The sequence below is a fragment of the Lathamus discolor genome, chromosome 1 (genome assembly GCF_037157495.1).
Source record: "Lathamus discolor isolate bLatDis1 chromosome 1, bLatDis1.hap1, whole genome shotgun sequence".
Lineage (NCBI taxonomy): Eukaryota > Metazoa > Chordata > Aves > Psittaciformes > Psittacidae > Lathamus > Lathamus discolor.
The window spans coordinates 163,511,892-163,531,992 of record NC_088884.1 but is presented as its reverse complement, the minus strand read 5'-3'; the positions used below and the strand labels follow the sequence as shown (position 1 = coordinate 163,531,992).

Sequence of the window (20,101 nt, the reverse complement as noted above, 5' to 3'; positions counted from 1 at the left end):
AGATGGTGACATGGCTTATGGGATCAACCACACTGTAACAACGCTGCAGCTTCAGCGGCTGTTCCAAGTAAGCTGTGAAGGCTCATCTCCTTCGGGAGCTCTCGAGGGGTGCTGGATACCCACATTTTTCAAAGGCTAAGGATCCACTGCACATTTATGTGCTTAGCAAGGATGAAAGCACCAAGCCGGATATTCAAAACCCTCATTTGAAAGAGAACATTCAATTTTTGCACAATGCCCATTGTGACCGAGGATTTCTTTGTGAAATAGAGATGAGAACTTCTGCAATTTACACCCAAATTCACATCTCCCACAGCAGCACAAGCATGATTTGGGCTTTGAATGTTTTGTCCCTACATCCACATGATCCTCACCAGAAGCAGGACATTCTATCTCTGTCAGTATGTCCACACTGGGGTCGTTTAATTCCAAACAAAACTTTTCCGAAAGCAGTCGATGAATTAGGGAATACCCCAGAATAATTTATAAAAGCTTATCAATAAGGATTAAATACATATTAGGAATCCATGTCTCCCTTGGAGGTATGGGTTCCCTGCCCATGACAGTGGGGTCGGAACTGGATGATCTTAAGGTCCTTTCCAACCCCAACTATTCTAGATTCCAAACAGAAGAATCTGCCTATAACATTTAATATATGAAGCAAAGACCACAGCAAAAAACAAGCCAGAGTAAGTGATTCAATCCAAGGGCTGAATCAGAAAGAGCATCCCAAAGAAAACTGCTTGAGCATCCTCAACAGCAGGCACACTCCAGGGTCCCAAGTGAAAAGTGTGTGCCTAGGCAAAGGTGTGTTTGTGCAGAAGTATCTATGCAGAATGCATAAGAACACCCACGTGCACAATATCCATCAATTCTGGTTGACTGAATACAACCAAACAGAGCTAATAACATAAAATAAACACCATGATGCCTTTCAGAGCAAACATTTGCCCACGCTTACAATTGACAACTAAAGGTAATGTCGAGCACGTTACAGTTATAAGCTGCTGCAAAGCTATATTAAAGATATGAATATAAGCATAAATATCTACTCATAATGACATGCTTCAGTGGCAATTGCTTTATTTCAGGACAGAACTGAGAAAAGAGGAAACCTCCTTTTACTCATCCTGCAGCACCACTTTGAAGCGGGACTACTTACTTATATGTGATGTTAAACCCTGTTAAATTATAAGCAGCATCACTGAAGAAGTGCAGAAGAGCATATCCAGAAGTAGCTACAACTTCTGGTACCGTTTCATTGCTCTCTTTCTCAGGAACAATAAGACCACTGGAAAAGAAGAAAAAGAAAACGATGTTAGAAGGGAGATAAAAGGGAGCGAAGCAACAACAGTAAATGCATCAGTATTAATAAACCAGTTTAAACTGAAGGTATTTATGTGCATTTGTAGTAAAATGAATCTGAGTAATCAGCGTTTTCATAAAGCAGTGTTACCAGATTGTTTTTCTTTAACGGAACTCAAGTACTCCAATACCTGGCCAATGTGAATGTGGAGAGCCAACCAACCCTCAGAACAACCCCAGTCTCAAAGATATAAGAACCCTCAAGACCATCTCAAGCAGATAAAGCCACATTCTTTAGGGACCTATTTGTTAAGCCCTCTTGCTTGGCTTAATTATCTGCACTAAAACAGCCATGTCACTGACGAAGGAACGCAGACAAGTCGGGATGTAGAGGCTACCGAGGCTATCATTCCTTCTACAAGAAGGAATGGCTGCAGAAAGAAATGCAAATACAAAACCCTGAAGTAATCAACATGGCTCTTCTGAATGATAAATGTGGATTCAAAGTATTCCAATCCCTGGAATTACTCCAGGCAAGGCTGGACAGGGCTTTAGCAACTGCTCTAGTGGAAGGTGTCCCTGCCCATAGCAGGGGGCTGGAACTGGAGGAGCTTTAAGATCCCTTCCAAACCAAACCATGCTGTGATTCTATCATCTTCCCACCACCCGCTCTTTTATAAAGCTCCATCTGACTCACCACATCCACATTTCTTTCCTATCCTAACGGCTCTCACACTCTATTCCCACCTCACTCATTGCTTCACACTTCTGGATGCCTCTGGCTGTTTCTTTACATCCTTCCATGCTCTGTGAGATCCTCCAGTCTTTTAGTTCTCCAGGGCTGGCCGAGAGAAACAAGGATGCTGGGCAAGACTATTTACAGTATTTGAGACTGGACACAGTATAGACCTATATAATGATCTGCCAAAAGAACTGGAGTAAGCCAAAACAGACTGAATGGCTCCTGAATAGAGTAACTACTACCTATTTACCTATTGTACCAAATAGTTCGTATATGAAAAGGAGTGTTTATCCCTCTTAACAGAAGCCTGACAACAACAAAAGAAAGCAGTCCATTATTCCCTCATACAAAAGACATAAGAGCAGGCATAAATTTGAAGTCTACTGAATTTATATTCTTAAGAGCCTTTATCTAAGCAAAGAACATTGTTTACCACCAACTAGTCACATCAGCTCTCATGCCCTCATACAGAAGCATCTTGCCTCAGCCCGACTTGCAAAGTTGAAGCTTTCTGACAAACAGGGGGGACTTCAAATCCCAGAGAGGAGCATTTCATGCAGAGAACCAAAGGCAGCAGCAGAAAGGCTTGGGAAAGCTGCCAAGCCTGGTTTTGTGCCCTGTGACTTCTGAATATCCGAGGGTACCACTGACTAAAAACCAACGATGTAAAGAATTTCCCCCCCCTGAAAAGAACTTACTTTTCCTCTTCTTACAACTATTCAGAACCGAAAGCAAATGCAGTTGAGAACAGGATAAATGAGTTTCCATTCCCAAAGAAAACACTCACAGCTCTCCACAGCAGCCCATTCATATTGCCTGCAAAGTGCTCTTTTGTGACCTGAATTTTGCTGTTCAAATGCAACAGAAGACACTGCTGCACTCGAAGAATAACAGACACTCAGTGAACCTTTCTAAAAGCTTTTGCTGTAGAAGTTAGAATCATAGAATGGATCATAGAATCACAGAATACACCACAGAATCCCAGCCTGGTTTGGGTTGGAAGGTTTGGTTGGGAAGCTCATCCAGTTCCAACCCCTGCCACAGGCAGGGACCCCTTCCACTGGAGCAGCTTGCTCCAAGCCCCTGTGTCCAACCTGGCCTTGAGCACTGCCAGGGATGGGGCAGCCTCAGCTTCTCTGGGAACCCTCTGCCAGCGCCTCAGCACCCTCACAGGGAAGAGCTCCTGCCTTGTACCTAATCTCAATCTCCTCTGTTTCAGTTTGAACCCATCACCCCTTGTCCTATCGCTATAGTCCCTGATGAAGGGTTGAAGCTGGGGATGTTTGCCCCAGGACTAACAGATGAAGGTGTTACCTACATCTGGATAAGGCTGCAAACAGCCCTTTCTGCACAACAAATCTTACTGCGGACAAAAAGAAATCCTTCATTTACCAACATGCCCTAAAAACAGAGCAACCTGATCCCATGTTTTGGCCAAACAACTCCAGCACATTTGCTGACATGCAGCTCAATAAGTATTTCCTTGTGAGAAAGCCAGTTGTTTATTTCCTCTTGCAGATCTCAAGGATATGGGGTTAAGAGGTAAAATTCACTGCCTTTTGCTCCCGGAGTAAGAGCCTATTCCATAGACTTGTGATGTGAAGATCATCTCTCCCAAAAGACCATCTCCTGCAACACTGAAGAACAAAAGGGCCAAGAAACTTCTCTTTGCTATTAGGTTCAGTCTCCCTTTGTAATGCAAACTGTAGATGTGTCTGCCGCAGGAAAACAGACAACTGAACACAATTGAGGGTAAGGCAAAGTGCAGCTCGGGGACAGGAGAAAATTCCTTTGTTCTGGTTCATTCTTCTCCAGTCTTATTCTTGCAGCACTTATCACTGATATTACAGGGCAATCTAGGAAGGCCCTGGAGAGGGGAAAATAACAACGGCAAAGAATAAAAGTTCAGAGTGAACAGTGGTGGTGAAAGACAAAAATCCCTCCCAATCACCTTTCCTAATAAAGGGAACAACACTGGACAGTTTGTTTTCTCATACAGATCTTGATTTGGGATCTGTTTCAGATGAAGGCGGGTACCCCCATAGCAGGATGCTCTTACCGCATCTCCCACTTGCTCCTTTCTTTCCGTCTTCTGATGATACACAGGTAAGTATGCCAAACAGAATGTTATCCCACTAACGAGGATGTTATCCCACCTCCACCAGTTCAAAACAGCCGGATAAAACTTAGGGAGATTGTCATTTCTTTCAGAGAAAGCCAGGAGGGAACACAACACAACAACAATCAGGTCCTTGAAAGGTTGAACCTCGAAACCCATGAATAAATCAGTGTGTGCACAGCAGCCTTTTGAATAAACCAGCACAAGCAGACTTTACGTGATCTGCCGTGAAGAAAAGCCCAGACAGAATCAGAATGATCGAGGATTATGCAAAACTTGCTTTAATCTACAACCCAGAACGTCTCAGAGCCTCGGCTGGCCAAGAGCAGCCTATTTCACAATGTCCCGCTTCTGTTGCTTTTCATGAGGTTTCCAAACATTTCACAATCATCACTACTCCAAAGCAAATAAATACTCCTACTCAGTTAAGCTGTCTAATGACGTTATTTCTTACACGCTGAAAGGCAAGCCTCTGCTTTGCCCTGAAACAACTCCTGTATAACGTGTGCTGGATTTGCAGTCAGTGAGAAACAGCATCCAAGAGAACAAACTTCTCCATCACCATGCATATGGCCGCTTACTTTGCTCTCCCCCCTACATCATAGAAAAATGGTGATTATTTAAAGCAAAGAGCATCTCCTCTATTATTTCTCCTTCATTTGCTATGCAAGCAGCATGGTGATGGTGTACTCATCATTTTCTCCTGAGACACAACCTGCCAGAGTGGCAGAGATCAAAAGCATGAGAAGCTCTGCTGAGAAGAAAACAGCCACAAAGGAAGAAGATGGGAGCCATGAAAGGAAAGGATGAAATTACAGCGTACGGATCATAGAACAGTGTGGATTGGAAGGGACCTTCAAAGGTCATCTAGTCCAACCCCTCCGCAATGAGCAGGGGTATCTTCAACTAGATCAGATTGCATGGATCATGGAGAAGTGAAAGGATAAAGGTGATACTGAAAAATCACTATTTTCAATCCACCAAAATGCAATGTTAAGCAATGCTCTTCCCTTAATTTTTCAAGGCTTTGATCCATCTGGCCACACACATAAGCCAAGTGACACCATTTCTCCCCAATTAAAACAGTTCCTGCATGTCACCTAATACACACAACGACAAGAGTGAAAATAAACAAGCCAATATTAGGAATGACAAGAGACTACAAGAAAATCAGTGCCAAAAAATCAAAAAGGGACAGAGAAAATAAAGAGACCTCAAATCTGTTCTCTTAAAGGAAAAGCTCCAATACTTGTGCAGCAAAATGGCTCCCAGACTTTAAGGACACAAAGCAATCACCTCTGTGCCTGGCAGGATCACAGAGCACATCTCGCTGGAACATGTGCAGTGGACATGGACAATAAGGATGTGCTTGGTGACAGACAACATGGCTTCCCTATGGGTAAATCATGCCTGACAAATTTGGTGGCCTTTACAGTGGGCTTACATTGGTGGATAACGGAAGAGTGATTGGTATCTACCTGCACTTGGGCAAACCATTTGACCCTGCCCCAAACGACATCCTTGACATCCCAAACATCTCTAAACTGGAGAGGCAGGGTTTGGATGGATGGACCACTCAGTGGATAAGGAACTAGCTGAATGGTCACACTCAAAGAGCTGAGGTCAAAGCCTCAACGCCCAAGATGAGACCAGCGACAAGTGGTGTTCCTCAGGGGTTGGTGCTGGGACCGGCGCTGCTCAACATCTTTGTCAGCAACATGGACAATGGGATCGAGACCCTCAGCAAGTTTGCCAACACCACCACACTGTGTGGTGAGGTCCACAAGCTGGAAGGAAGGATGGGATCCGGAGGGACCTGGACAGGCTGGAGAGGTGGGACTGGGCGAACATGATGCAGTTTAACCAGACCAAGTGCAAGGTCCTGTCCCTGGATGGAGCAGTCCCAATGAGGAGGGCCTGGGGATGGTGGCTGAGCGCTTGGAGCGGGTCCAGGGGAGGCAATGGAACTGCTGCGAGGGCTGGAGCAGCTCTGCTCTGGAGCCAGGCTGAGAGAGCTGGGCTGGGGCAGCCTGGACAAGAGAAGGCTCCTGAAGGGGAGACCTGAGAGCAGCTTCAGTGCCTAAAGGGGCTGCAGGAAACCTGGAGAGGGGCTTGGGACAAGGGCCTGTAGGGACAGGCCAAGGGGAATGGCTTGAACCTGTCAGAAGGGAGGTTGAGATGAGCTCATAGGAAGCAGTTCTAACACCTCTTTTGCCATTACAGCGAAGAAGTACTTTAAAAGTTAAAAAGTTATTTTAGTTCCTAGTGCTGGAGACAGACCATGCTACCGGCAAGGATGCAAATCCTTTTCCTTTATTAAACCTAAAGACTGTCCTTCTCATTCAATACCCATGCAGCTCGGTACAGGACACCTGAATTAATGAAAACAAACTTAGAGTCTTCAGAAGCAGTTTAAAAGAATCAAGCAAGTGAAGAGCTGAAGAAACTTCCTGCTCTAAACTTCCTTGATGCGCCTTGATGTAACTCAGAGGATTTATCTTTTCAAAACCCTAAAACAGCATCTCTCTCTCTCCACCCCATCAGATTGATCTGGTGGTTTTGAAGGGGATTACAGGTTTAGAGAACAAAAGCAAATCTGATACAATGCATTTATATTTGTCTAAGGAATCTGACTTTCTACCACAAAGACACTTTGATTAATCAATCCTCACGCAATCCAAGGATCAGCTGGCTTACGGACTACATGCGAACAAGGGAACGTCACCCAGCAGGTACATCTCTAGCAAAATCCCATATACATTTGCTCCTCACCTTATACCAATCCCTTTTTTTATTCAATATCCTAGAAGTTATTGGGGATACAAAGAAAACAAATAGAGCAAAATAATAAATATGTAGAGGACAGGCTGCTCCATGAACTGTGTGATCATGATGACTGTATCGCAACAAAGTCCAGCACAGGGTTTTAATGGCATATAGAATCCCAGACTGGTTTGTGTTGGAAGGGACTTTAAAGCTCATCCAGCTCCAACCCCTGCCACGGGCAGGGACCCCTTCCACTGGAGCAGCTTGCTCCAAGCCCCTGTGTCCAACCTGGCCTTGAGCACTGCCAGGGATGGGGCAGCCACAGCTTCTCTGGGCACCCTGTGCCAGCGCCTCAGCACCCTCCCAGGGAAGAGCTTCTGCCTAAGAGCTCAGCTCAGTCTCCCCTCTTTCAGCTTGAAGCCTAACCAAGCAACCCGAACCATTCTATGATTATGAGGGTAGCCAAGCACTGGGCACTGGTCCAACCAATGACATCTCCATCCTCCAGAGAGATTCCCCAATTGACTGGGCAAAGTCTTGAGCAAGCGCCTGACCCTACACGAAAGCTGACTTTAAATGAAGGATTAGACCAGGGTCCCTTCCAACTCGGACACTTTCTACACCTAGACTCAAATTTGGGTGGATAAGTGCCATGTTCACTTGTAACTAATGAAAGGAAGGCGAGCTGCTCCTGTTTTTCTAAGGGTACAAGAGGCACCACAGCTCAGCAAGCAGCCATAGGGCAGTCACGGACATCCATCAGCGCTGTCACCAAGACATCCATCTGCCAACCTGTACTGTCCATTTGGCAACCAGGACCATCCATTTGGCAACCAGGACCACCCATTTGGCCACCAGGACCACCCATTTGGACACCAGGCCAATCTATCTGCCATCGGACAGCAACCACGAGGTGCTCCCAAGCGGATTCACCCCCAGTGTCAAGGGACGAGCCACGGCCAAAGGTCTTGCATAGGAAGGATTGGTTTTAAAGAGGAAAACACCCCCAACGGACCAGCACAAAGTGAAACCGAAGGTGCAAAAGCAGCTTCAGTCAATGTTTAACATGGACTCGGATTAAAAACAAAAACACCAGAGTTCACAGACAATAGGTGCAGGTCATCTGCATCAGATTGCTTCATTCTGTGCAGAAGAACATGCTGGATTTTCCACTTCCTCCCCATTATTTTAGTGCATTTTTGAAGCAGCACATTTACCCACCCTCGTGTTGCCTTTAATCACAAATATAAACCAGCAAAGCTATTTTTAACCAAGCCTGATAGAAAACCCTTTCATAGAAAAAAAAGCTTCATGTACAGGCCCAGACTGCCCTGGGGGCACTCAGACTACCAGGAGTTTAGTAAACAGCTTACATAGACACTCGCACTGTGTAAATGTTCGCATTACGCAAAGACGTAGCACAGTCATAAATTGATAAAACCCATTTAAGGTTCCTTCATAGTCCAGTGCTGAGGATTTCCAAGACTATCTTAGAGTCAGGGTAAACAACATATTGTGAGCAAACACAAGCGAGCATCAGAAGGTCAAGAATACAAGATGAGAGCAGGGAAGGAAGGGAGGGCTGGGGAAAGTGCTGTTAGAAGCCAGGGAGGTAACAAAAACTGAGCTTTAGAGGGAGGAATTTACAGTGTTCATCAACAAAGTGGCCAACTGTACAAAGCTCAGCCTTGCAAATCCCCTGGCACGGAGCATTAACAGCGAAGAGTGCAATGTGGTTATGGGTAATACTAAAATCTATTATAAGCAAAGAAAAGAGCTAAAATATTAAGACTGCTCTTGAAAAAACCTTGTGCATTTCTTTTTCTATCAGAGAAAGGTATTTTCAAACAGAGGGTTTTTTGCACTTCATCCCAATATGAAGCTTCTGCTATTTCATAGAATGGTCTGGGTTGGAAAGGACCTTAAGATCATCCAGTTTCAAATCCCTGCCATGGACAGGGATGCCTCACACTACACTATGTTGCTCAAGACTCTGTTCCTGCAGTTGGTTTACTGAACAGTATCTTCCGTATGAAGATAAAAACATAAAAAGGACATTAAGCTGTTAGAACGAGTCCAGAGGAGGCCATGAGGATGCTCAGGGGACTGGAGCACCTCCCGTATGAAGACAGGCTGAGGAAGTTGGGGCTGTTCAGCCTGGAGAAGAGAAGGCTGCGTGGAGACCTCAGAGCAGCTTCCAGTACCTGAAGGGGGCCTATAGGGATGCTGGGGAGGGACTCTTCATCAGGGACTGTAGTGACAGGACAAGGGGTAACGGGTTCAAACTGAAACAGGGGAAGTTTAGATTGGATCTAAGGAGGAAATTCTTTCCTGTGAGGGTGCTGAGGCACTGGAATGGGTTGCCCAGGGAGGTTGTGAGTGCTCCATCCCTGGCAGTGTTCAAGGCCAGGTTGGATGAAGCCTTGGGTGGGATGGTTTAGTGTGAGGTGTCCCTGCCCATGGCAGGGGGGTTGGAACTGAATGATCCTTAAGGTCCTTTCCAACCCTAACTATTCTATGGTTCTATGAACAGCACAGCTCATGACTAATGAAGATGAAATTCTAATGTCATCTAAAGAAGCAATTAAACAAGTAAGTGACATCTTTTCCTACCTCAAAAATATCACTGTATTAAGCTTGTCCTCAGGCAGAGATTTCCTAATGATTTACTGATGACTTTAAAGCCCGAACCATAATTGTTAATGCTGTGAACTACTTATAACCTCAGTTTCAAAAGCCTATTCATTTTGGGGAAACACACAAGAAATTATGGGCACAAATCACCAGTATTTCACCTTTTCAACAGCGTATTGAGAATTAGCTTGAGAAGAGCAAAATGACTATGACTCAAAAGATGACATTTCTTCCTCTTGCCGCATATCAATTCAATGCATGATACCAGGAGGGTGCTTCCAGATTGTACTTAGAATCATAGATAGTTAGGGTTGGAAAGGACCTCAAGATCATCCAGTTCCAACCCCCCTGACATGGGCAGGGACACCTCACACTAAACCATCCCACCCAAGGCTCTGTCCAACCTGGCCTTGAACACTGCCAGGGATGGAGCACGCACAACCTCCCTGGGCAACCCATTCCAGTGCCTCACCACCCTCACAGGAAAGAATTTCCTCCTTAGATCCAATCTAAACTTCCCCTGTTTCAGTTTGAACCCGTTACCCCTTGTCCTGTCACTACAGTCCCTAATGAAGAGTCCCTCCCCAGCATCCCTATAGGCCCCCCTTCAGGTACTGGAAGGCTGCTATGAGGTCTCCCTGCAGCCTTCTCTTCTCCAGGCTGAACAGCCCCAACTTCCTCAGCCTATCAGGAAGAAGGTTTCCCCTTCTTTAGATGTGGTGCGAATAAGATAATAACTCATTTGTGGGTCCTGTTTTGACTTCAGTTACACTGAAGGTTTACAGGAAGCATTCTCTCAAGACAAAACAACTCTGGATTTTCAGTTGAAGACAAGGAAAAACACATGGTGTTTTTCACGTTTTCATCAACTTTTTGTTCCTTTGCTGACCTCTTCTCATAGAGATTACAAGGGTTTTTTAGAACAAACATGAAGTATTTTTAGAACTTCATTTCACAAATGAAAGGAAGCACAGCAGAAGGTTAATTCTGGAAACAGTTACTCAATCACTTGGAACAAGCAGAGTCCAAAGGGAAACATTAGTTTTTCCATACACAACTTGGGATTAGTTTCTCGAATTTCAGCTAAAAGAACAGAAAACGTAAGAGGGTGCTTGTCACTGCAAGGGTGAAGTACATAAAGGCACAGGTACAAAGAGGATTCAACGTATCGACCATTGACCAGCATCCACAAATGAGCCTCTCACCACAGACAGACAAGCCAAATTCCAAGCATCCATCTTGCATATTATCTTTTTAAACACATAGTATCTTTTATGTTTTTAGCAGGTTGCTTGACCCATCACTGCTGTTTCTGAACATGTTCCAAAGAGTTTGGAAATGTAAAGTTTAAGGTACATAAGATGAAGCCAGGCTGAGAGAGCTGGGCTGGGGCAGCCTGGACAAGAGAAGGCTCCCAAAGGGGAGACCTTAGAGCAGCTCCAGTGCCTAAAGGGGCTGCAGGAAATGTGGAGAGGGGCTTTGGACAAGGGCCTGTAGGGACAGGACAAGGAGAATGGCTTGAACCTGCCAGGGGAGACATGTACATCTGCAACATTGATTAACCAGCTTTTGCCTTCTGTCAGCATTGACATATAATGAGTTAAACTTCAGTCGTGTTCAAACCTGATAAATGGGGCAGCTTTCTACTTGAGAAGCAGCCTGCATACCAAAGCATCTCAAGCTCTACCAGATGACAATAATTTTTTGTCTCTCAAATAATCAGGATTTGGAAATGAAAACATAATACTTTACATGCTACAGTGCAGTAACATGATTTGTTCATTGTACAAGCAAAAACAACCCCTTAATTGTTGATGCTGACGACGACTGCACAAAAGGACACTTGCTCTATGTGCTGTCTTAGCAGTATTATATATTTAGATTACTTGAACATATTTAGGCTGCTGGAAGCCACATTTGTTTCAGGCTCCAAACTGAAGAAATATCATTGCATCAAGTCAGATTCTTACCAAGAGGAACTTACCTAAAAGCTGCCAGTAAGGGAGCGTAAATTGAATCTCCATCATACACATACAAGTGGTCCCAACTGCACTCTGTGGCAAAGTGATTGAATCGAAGCCTGAGGATTGTGTTCGGCCTGTAAAAAACACAATAATGAACAAAAGGGTTGTAATTAACCTCTTGACACAAAGTCCCTCCAACAAGCTTCTCTGGTGTGAAGCTCTGCTTTAACCAAGACTAAACCGAGTGACTTGGTGTAACTGAGGTGTATCAGACATGTGGCTTTCTTCATTTGGGTGCATGCTCCCATGGGATTAAGCAACATGTTCTTCACAGCCAGAAAAACTGTGTCCTTAAACTTGTCCCCATCAGCAGAACTGAAGAGCAAGCACAGCCAGTCCACTGCTCTTCACCAGTGCTGACTCCCTTAGTGACAGGGCTTCGCAGGGGCAAGCAAGGAAATCCTGCATGTACATTGCACATGAAGAATCACAGACACTGTCAGGGAGGTCACCAGAGTTGAAAGCTCTTTTCTGCAGATTGATATCATTACGATGGCCTGAGATGATCTATTTGCCCAGAAGCTGGAAGAAATCCTTCTTTTATTACATTATTACTTGTGCAGTACAGACAGCTTGCCCGAGGGAAGCTGCTCCAAACTGAAACCAGAAACATGCCTCAGTGGATGCTAACCTAAGAAATTATCTGTCTTGCTCTCCATCTTCTGGGAACGTGAATAAACAGGGCAAAAGAACGCAGAGGAGACCCATCTTCCACAGGGTGGAAGGCCCTGGAGCTTTAACTTTAGCCAAAAATAAGGTTTTTGGTTGTTACGTGGACTTTCAACACGCACAAAGCAATCAGTGGCCCTCGCTCTCGACAGATCTAATGAGGCAGCTTGGCTTTCTTTTGGAGATGAGTTATAAAAACTACCAGGACCAGTTGAAAATGGAACGAGCTGGAAGTCCTCAGAAAGGACTTGAAGCCTTCCTGATGAATGCAGCTGGCCCAGCACACCACCCTTCAAGAGGCATCTACAGGGCTTGGAGCAAGCTGCTCTAGTGGAAGGTGTCCCTGCCCATGGCAGGGGGTTGGAACCGGATGAGCTTTAAGGTCCCTTCCAACATAAACCATGTTGTGATTTTATGATCTACTCTGCTGACTCACTAAGTCAAGAGAAGACCATCTGGATGCCTGATCTCCCAAGATGCATCAGCAGGAAAAAGGTTTTAGTTCTTTGATCTGAGGATGAAAACACTAGTTCAGACACCAAAGCTTGTCAGCATTTCTTTCACTCCACACATAAAAGATGCCCGCTAAGCCATAACCAAGTTTAGACACTATTAGTTTCATGGCTAATGAGCAAAGAAATATCTAAAGAGAACCACACAGAAGCCATGGCAGATACCTAATTTAGGGCTTAGCACAAGGAGGATGAAAATAACACTAGCATTGTGCTTGGAGCCGGAGATAAAAGGGAAGTGACTCTATAGACCCCTGCCTTTTCCTACCCACAGCTGGGGCTGTTGAAAGGATAGGTGTGATTAGGAGCTCTTCAACAGCATTTGCCCTCAGGTTCAGATGAAATCCTTGTTCATCCTAATCAAATAAATGAATAACGTGTCAGCTTGCCAGAGTCCCCCCCTTCCCACAGAAGGGGAATTCTTTAGGGAGTTACTCTGCAGAGAGAGTCTTTTTTGAAAGGCACAATGATCTACCCCAGACCTATGGAAAGAGAGCAGCAGGCGTAACTCAAGGATAATGTCTTGCTTAAAGGAAAGCTATAAAGAGGACTCATCGTTTCGAAAGGGAGCAGCTATGAAATTGTAGGGGGGTTGCTGCTAATGTAATGCTCTGACAGTGGAAGAGCAGAAAGAAACACTTAATCAATAAAATCTTTAGGCCAAGAACAAAAAGCGATTCTCTTTGCTACAGCTAACAACTCATTACCAGACAGCACTCATCTGCAGGGTCACAAGGTGCATGGCTACAGGTTCTGCCTCAAGAGGGATCCTCAGGCTGGATGGATCTCACTGGCCTTAACTCATGCTGCTGGCGAAAAATAAGGAGGACATCCCAGGATGAGGACCCCAGCACAGAAGAATCAAGAATGGAGCAAGAATATAGCAAGGAACACATGGCTTACTTCACATCTGCATTTACCCAGCGTCTCCAATGCATGTTTGGGTGGTACCTTTATTTGGTAACCCCAAAAGCCCTCCACATCCTGGCACGCTAGCAACAAGGTGAGGGCACCCAACAGAATTTAACAGGTCTGCAGATGTTGTTTTCCAAGTCCGGATCTCTCTGGGAATTTCACTTTTGGCAGAGAGCTTGGGCTATTTTCCCAAGGGTGCGTATTTCAGCTGCTGAATCGGGGTGATTATGTCCTTTCTGTTTACCACCATCCTCTCACAGCAGGCGGTAACAATCAGGAAAAGGACACCGACTTAAATGCCTGGCTATGAAAGAAGGAGGAAGGTTTTCGCCTACCTCTTCCCAGCAAGTTAAGATCTCACTTCAAAGCCCACAAAGTGATAGCTCTCTAGGAAGCTCCTCAGTAGAGCAAACAAAGGCTGAAGGAACAGTTATGGTGACATTATCAGGGACACATGAGCAGCACTTCACTTCTGATAAAAATATGAGTCACGTTATCCTTTAGAAGAAGACGTTCTGAGAGTGAAGCTGGCTGGACTGGAACTGCTGAGGCTGGCTTGTTTGCAATAGCATTCCTGCAAAACCTAGTTTAATTACTTGTAATTCCAAACTGGTTGCAGATGTATTTTTATTACCTACAAAAATGAAGAGGTGTTGCATCTACCTTTTGATCTTAACCACATTAAAGAACTGGGCTCCTTATTTGGTTAATAGTGAGTGGTAGGCTCCTGGTTTCAGTGTTCTGGATGGTGCTCTGGAACAGCTTAGCCCTCACCAATGGAGTATCTCCGGAGCTTAGGCATTTAACTTACTCATCCAAAATAAACGTCTGAAGCAGATGAAGAGAATGCCAACTCCCTTTCGCTCATCAAACCTCCCAAACATAGAGAGAAGACTAAGGAAAAGTGTACTCTGGGCTTTGAGTAAGTTCTCATCCACTAAGATCAGATCCTCCAAGACTGAGAGAGCTGGGCTGGGTCAGCCTGGACAAGAGAAGGCTCCTGAAGGGGAGACCTGAGAGCAGCTCCAGGGCCTAAAGGGGCTGCAGGAAAGCTGGAGAGGGGCTTGGGACAAGGGCCTGTAGGGCCAGGCCAAGGGGAATGGCTTGAACCTGCCCCAGGGGAGACTGAGCTGAGCTCTGAGGCAGAAGCTCTTCCCTGGGAGGGTGCTGAGGCGCTGGCACAGGGTGCCCAGAGAAGCTGTGGCTGCCCCATCCCTGGCAGTGCTCAAGGCCAGGTTGGACACAGGGGCTTGGAGCAAGCTGCTCCAGTGGAAGGGGTCCCTGCCCGTGGCAGGGGTTGGAGCTGGAGGAGCTTTAAGCTCCTTTCCAACACAAACCAGTCTGGGATTCTATGGTTCTAAGATGCTAAAAGACCTTGGCTTACAGGCATTCACTGCAAGTCCTAACTCTCACATGAGTCGATCCGATCCACAAAGTGCTCTACTTACAGATTCAGGGAACAGCATGGAATGTAACTCAATGCAGAGCTGTTATCACACAGCATCATAACTGACCGTGCAAAGATTGAGAAACTAAACAAAGTGGTTTCACAGTCCTGGCATCAGACCGCACCTATGAAAAACGTATTTCGACAAGTCAGATGCTCTGAACTGCTGCACCATCAATCAGAAGACAGTCATAGAATCATAGACTAGTTAGGGTTGGAAAGGACCTCAAGATCATCCAGTTCCAACCCCCTGCCATGGGCATGAACACCTCACACTAAACCATCTCACCCAAGGCTCTGTCCAACCTGGCCTTGAACACTGCCAGGGATGGAGCACTCACAACCTCCCTGGGCAACCCATTCCAGTGCCTCACCACCCTCACAGGAAAGAATTTCCTCCTTATATTCAATCTAAACTTCCCCTGTTTAAGTTTGAACCCGTTACCCCTTGTCCTGTCACTATAGTTCCTAAGGAAGAGTCCATCCCCTATAGCACCCCTTCATATACTGGAAGGCTGCTATGAGGGTATGCACTACATATGTTACTCCTAAAATTCTCGGCAAGAAATCAGTATAAGGAAGATAAGGATCAAACACAGGAAAGGGAGGAAGTGAGGGGAAGAGGTCTGAGGGTCTTCTGCAGTTTAGGTAGCCTTTGGAGAACAGGTCAGTGGTACCTCTGAAGTCCTTGTGGCCCAGAGAATAAATAAGCATCTGAAGTGCGTCATATAGAAACTGATTCTTCATGAATAAGAGGCTTTAGTTTGCTCTATTTTTTAACATACTACCATATAGTCCCATATATGTTGAAGCCCAAGATCTGAATGGCCTGATAGAGCAACAGTTAAATGAATCATGATTCTTCATTTATTTACACAAATGCATGGATTTTCACGTTCCACATGGAGTTCCAACTTGAGGGGGTATTTTACACAGCAAATCTGCAATTCAGAAGCCACTTTGGTGGGCTCAGTTGCACAAAAAACCCAACTTACTTACCAGGACTGACTAAATGCTGGTCTATCTAGCTTTAAGGATAGCAGAAAAGAATCACAAGACCTAGAATTAGTTAATGCAGATAAACCTCACCTAAAATTCACAATATGCAACACTAAGCCCCTGGTTTTCTACACTCACCTTCCTTCTATGAGCCACGTGCATTTTGTTTTGTATTTGTAATTCCCAGGCCCATCCGTGACATACCCTGAAGGTCCAGTGAGCCTGTAACGAAAAAGCAAAGGCAAGCATTAGCCTCCAGCAGAACGAAGCATTCATGAAGGATTTCCTAAGTTTACGAGATCCATCATAAGGGCTTTGGTTACTTCAGAGCCACTACAAACAAACCAACAGCACAACAAAACACAGCTGAGCAATTGGGGTTCTCCTGCTAAACTCTGTACATGCTTTCTGATGATTGCCCTGGAATGACAGTTGAGAGCGATGGTTTCGCCACCAGCCCAATGGTATGGTTCCCAATCCGTATCTATGTAGACATCACATAACCAGAAACTTGAATGCCCTAACAGAAAAGCTAAAATTATTCCTATATCATATATATTCCTTATTCCTTTATACAAACAACACAATTCTTGCATGAAGCTCAGATGATGTCCATGGTGCAACCTCTCACCCATGCGCTACTTGACTCTTCACAAAGTTCCTTGACGACCTCCTGACAAAAACACTAACCCCCATAACCCTTTGGTGCAAATTAAGACCTTCATTCCTCAAGTACCAAGAGCTGCATCACTCAGGACACCAGAGCATGGCAGCTCCAGGCAGCCAGCACCTTCAGAAGCATGTTCCCATCCCCATGTCATCTCACACTAAGTGACTGAAGTCCAAGAGCTGAGTGGTCCCCAATGCCAGGACAGTGCCAGGACAACCCTATGAATATCCCTTCCCCTGTGCATCTATAACTACGTGCTGACAATTTGACAGTAGCAAAAGACTGTGGAGAAGGAGGTAAAAGCAGAAAGTACAGTTTGCATCAGTCATCCCAGGACACTCAGTGACCTGCACCACTTAAAACCATTAAATATTAAGGTGCCACTGAAAGAGAGAAGGGAACAAAGCCAACAAAGGACTCAGTTCTCTCGACATCTGCAGAACACCATGCAAAAGTTCATGCAAAGTCTACACAGCTGCACTGTCTGGCCACTGCTTGCAGGGCTGTCCAAACAGAAGCAGCAAACCCCATAGGTCAGAAGGGTGTTCTGATGAACAGCTGGCAGCACATCTCAGAACTATGCTCAACCCTTTGTTGTGGTACCAAGGAAATGGATATTCAGGCTCGGCACTTGGAATGCTCATCACTTGTAATGACCATGAATTAGGGACATAGGAAAGAGTGAGTGAAGCCACACAAACTTCGCTTTCATGTTTCCATTAATCCTACTCTCCAAACGTGACAACCAAACACATCCACACCACTGAGGTTAACAATGCACTGGCTGCAGCTGCAACTTCTCCTCTCCGTATATTTTAATGAGGTGTATTTTCTGCAAAGGTCTCCAAAGGCCAGGTTGGACACAGGGGCTTGGAGCAAGCTGCTCTAGTGGAAGGTGTCCCTGTTCATGGCAAGGGTTGGAGCTGGATGAGCTTTAAGGTCCCTTCCAACACAAACCAGGCTGGGATTCTATTCTCACAGACAACAGAGATGACACTCACACTTCATCAAGGCTGAAGGAGAAGGATCTAGCAGGAGTCTGAAGTACCAGATATATCACTGGGCTCCAAAAGAACAGGCACTGAGGTTCTGCATCTACTACCTTCACACAGAGACTGGTAGGAACATGCATGGGCAGAAGACAAAGCCAAGAGCCAGACCATTGAGATACATACTCCCGTCTCATATACATGAGTCAAAATATTCCAGATTGGCCTCAACAAATAGCTGAAGTATGGCAGGACCAGTTGAAAATAAATTACCAGGCCAGGATGACCTCAAATGGAAGCGGTATTTGCAGATGCCCAACCACTACGGTCTGGCAGAGCCCATATTGGCACCTGAAGCAGGACTGGCACCTGAACGTAGGGAGGTTATGAACTCCATCATCAGCACGTGGAAGGAGCACAACACAGCCTTCTGGCAAAGCTACATCGTCCCACTTGCAACACACGTGTAGCAAAACAAAACCACTGCAAAATCACATTTGGCAGAAAAGAGGAGGAAACAAGATCAGAAGTTTCCACACCCCGTATCTCGGAACCTTTTGCTGTGTCTTTTGCCAGTGATCTGTTAATGTCATCAACTAATCTACCTGAAATAGCTGGACTGAGTTGAAATGATTTTCCACAATCTTTTCCATAAAGCACTTTGAAGGTTCATCCCTCATCCAAATTAACACGGCAAAACTCACAGGTTCTGACAACCCCCTTCCCCTTCACATTCATTTATTATAACGCTTTTCAACCTCAGACACTCAGTGTGATATTTTCAAAAGGCAGGTGCTGAATAAAGCTTTGAAAATGCACATTTCTTATTTCCTGAGCAGGAATTTGCAAATCCAGACGCCAATTCTAAGCTGTACACAATAACATACCCACTTTTTATCTATAAAATCACCCCTTGGATCATAATACCTGTGGAAAGGGAAGGATCTGTATCAACACTTCGGTACTGACAGCATAAAGAGACTCTGGAAACCTGAGCAGTCTCACAAGCTCAAAATGAGCTTATGCAGCCCTCACAGAGTCTCTGCTCAGAAAACCCTTGGAACAATCTTCTCTGGAAACTATTATTAAACCATTCACCACAGGAATGCTATCAAGAGTGATAGGAACAAAAAGTACAGTACCCTTGTTAGTGCTATAGCCCCAGCTATGACATATCTTGGGAATAAAAAGGAGCATTTCAACATCAGCATAATTTAATCATATCTAGGTATTTTAACAAGGAACATAAGGACTTCTGAGAGTGGTCTGCAAGGTCTTCCCTTGAACCTGCCCGAGGGGAGACTGAGCTGAGCTCTTAGGCAGAAGCTCTTCCCTGTGAGGGTGCTGAGGCGCTGGCACAGGGTGCCCAGAGAAGCTGTGGCTGCCCCATCCCTGGCAGTGCTCAAGGCCAGGTTGGACACAGGGGCTTGGAGCAAGCTGCTCCAGTGGAAGGGGTCCCTGCCCGTGGCAGGGGTTGGAGCTGGAGGAGCTTTAAGGTCCCTTCCAACCCAAACCAGCCTAGGATCCTATGAGTCTATGATAGTTCAGCAATATAAACATAAACCGTGGGATTTAGCTTTACAAAAATAACCAAACCCAAGTATTTAGCGAATACCATATCAAAGAAGTTCATCTGCAAGTATCTCAAATTCTTTACTAAGCTTTAGCAGCTGCTGCCATTATGAACAAATAAAGAGTATTAAAATAGTAACAATAATAATCAGAGTTGACATCTCTGAAAGCAAAAGCAATTGGAACCAAGCTCTTTACCCACATACTGCCCGGTATGAGGAGGGCATCAGCAGAACCATGTTAGTCTATGAACAGCCTCCCACAGACATGCTCCAAGAAAGACAGAAATAAACACACAGCACTAAAAGCAAACTGAAGCTTTTAGATAGCAGACAGAATGTAGAAGGAATTCCGTCTTTACATTCAATAGGGAAAGCTAAGCTGATGCCCCAGCTCCAGTAAAAAAGCAAACAAACTCCTTGCTCTTTCCAACTCCGTCATGGTTGGGACACCAGCACTGGAGGGCACCGATAACCAGGACACATCCTATACAACGTTTTGGCTTTGTCCATATTCAAAGGCTGGGGAAAGGAATAAACAAGTAACTCAAGGAGCGAAAACACTCCAGGAATGAAGTACTTTAGCACAGGACATTCTCCTACATACATGGGGCTATACAAAAGTGAGACCTCACTTGGAGCATTGTGTGCAGTTCTGGGGTCCTCAACATAAAAAGGACATGGAACTGCTGGAACAAGTCCAGAGGAGGCCACGAGGATGATCAGGGGCTGGAGCACC

General features: G+C 45.2%; 1 protein-coding gene across 1 annotated transcript in view; it reads right to left on the bottom strand.

The window, feature by feature from the left end:
* Nucleotides 1-20,101, bottom strand: part of ATRN (attractin) — a 181,212-nt gene that overhangs the window by 122,695 nt on the left and 38,416 nt on the right. Inside the window, 3 exon segments of the mRNA XM_065662241.1 lie at nt 1,163-1,291; nt 11,551-11,664; nt 16,271-16,354. Coding sequence (XP_065518313.1) covers nt 1,163-1,291; nt 11,551-11,664; nt 16,271-16,354 — 327 coding nt within the window.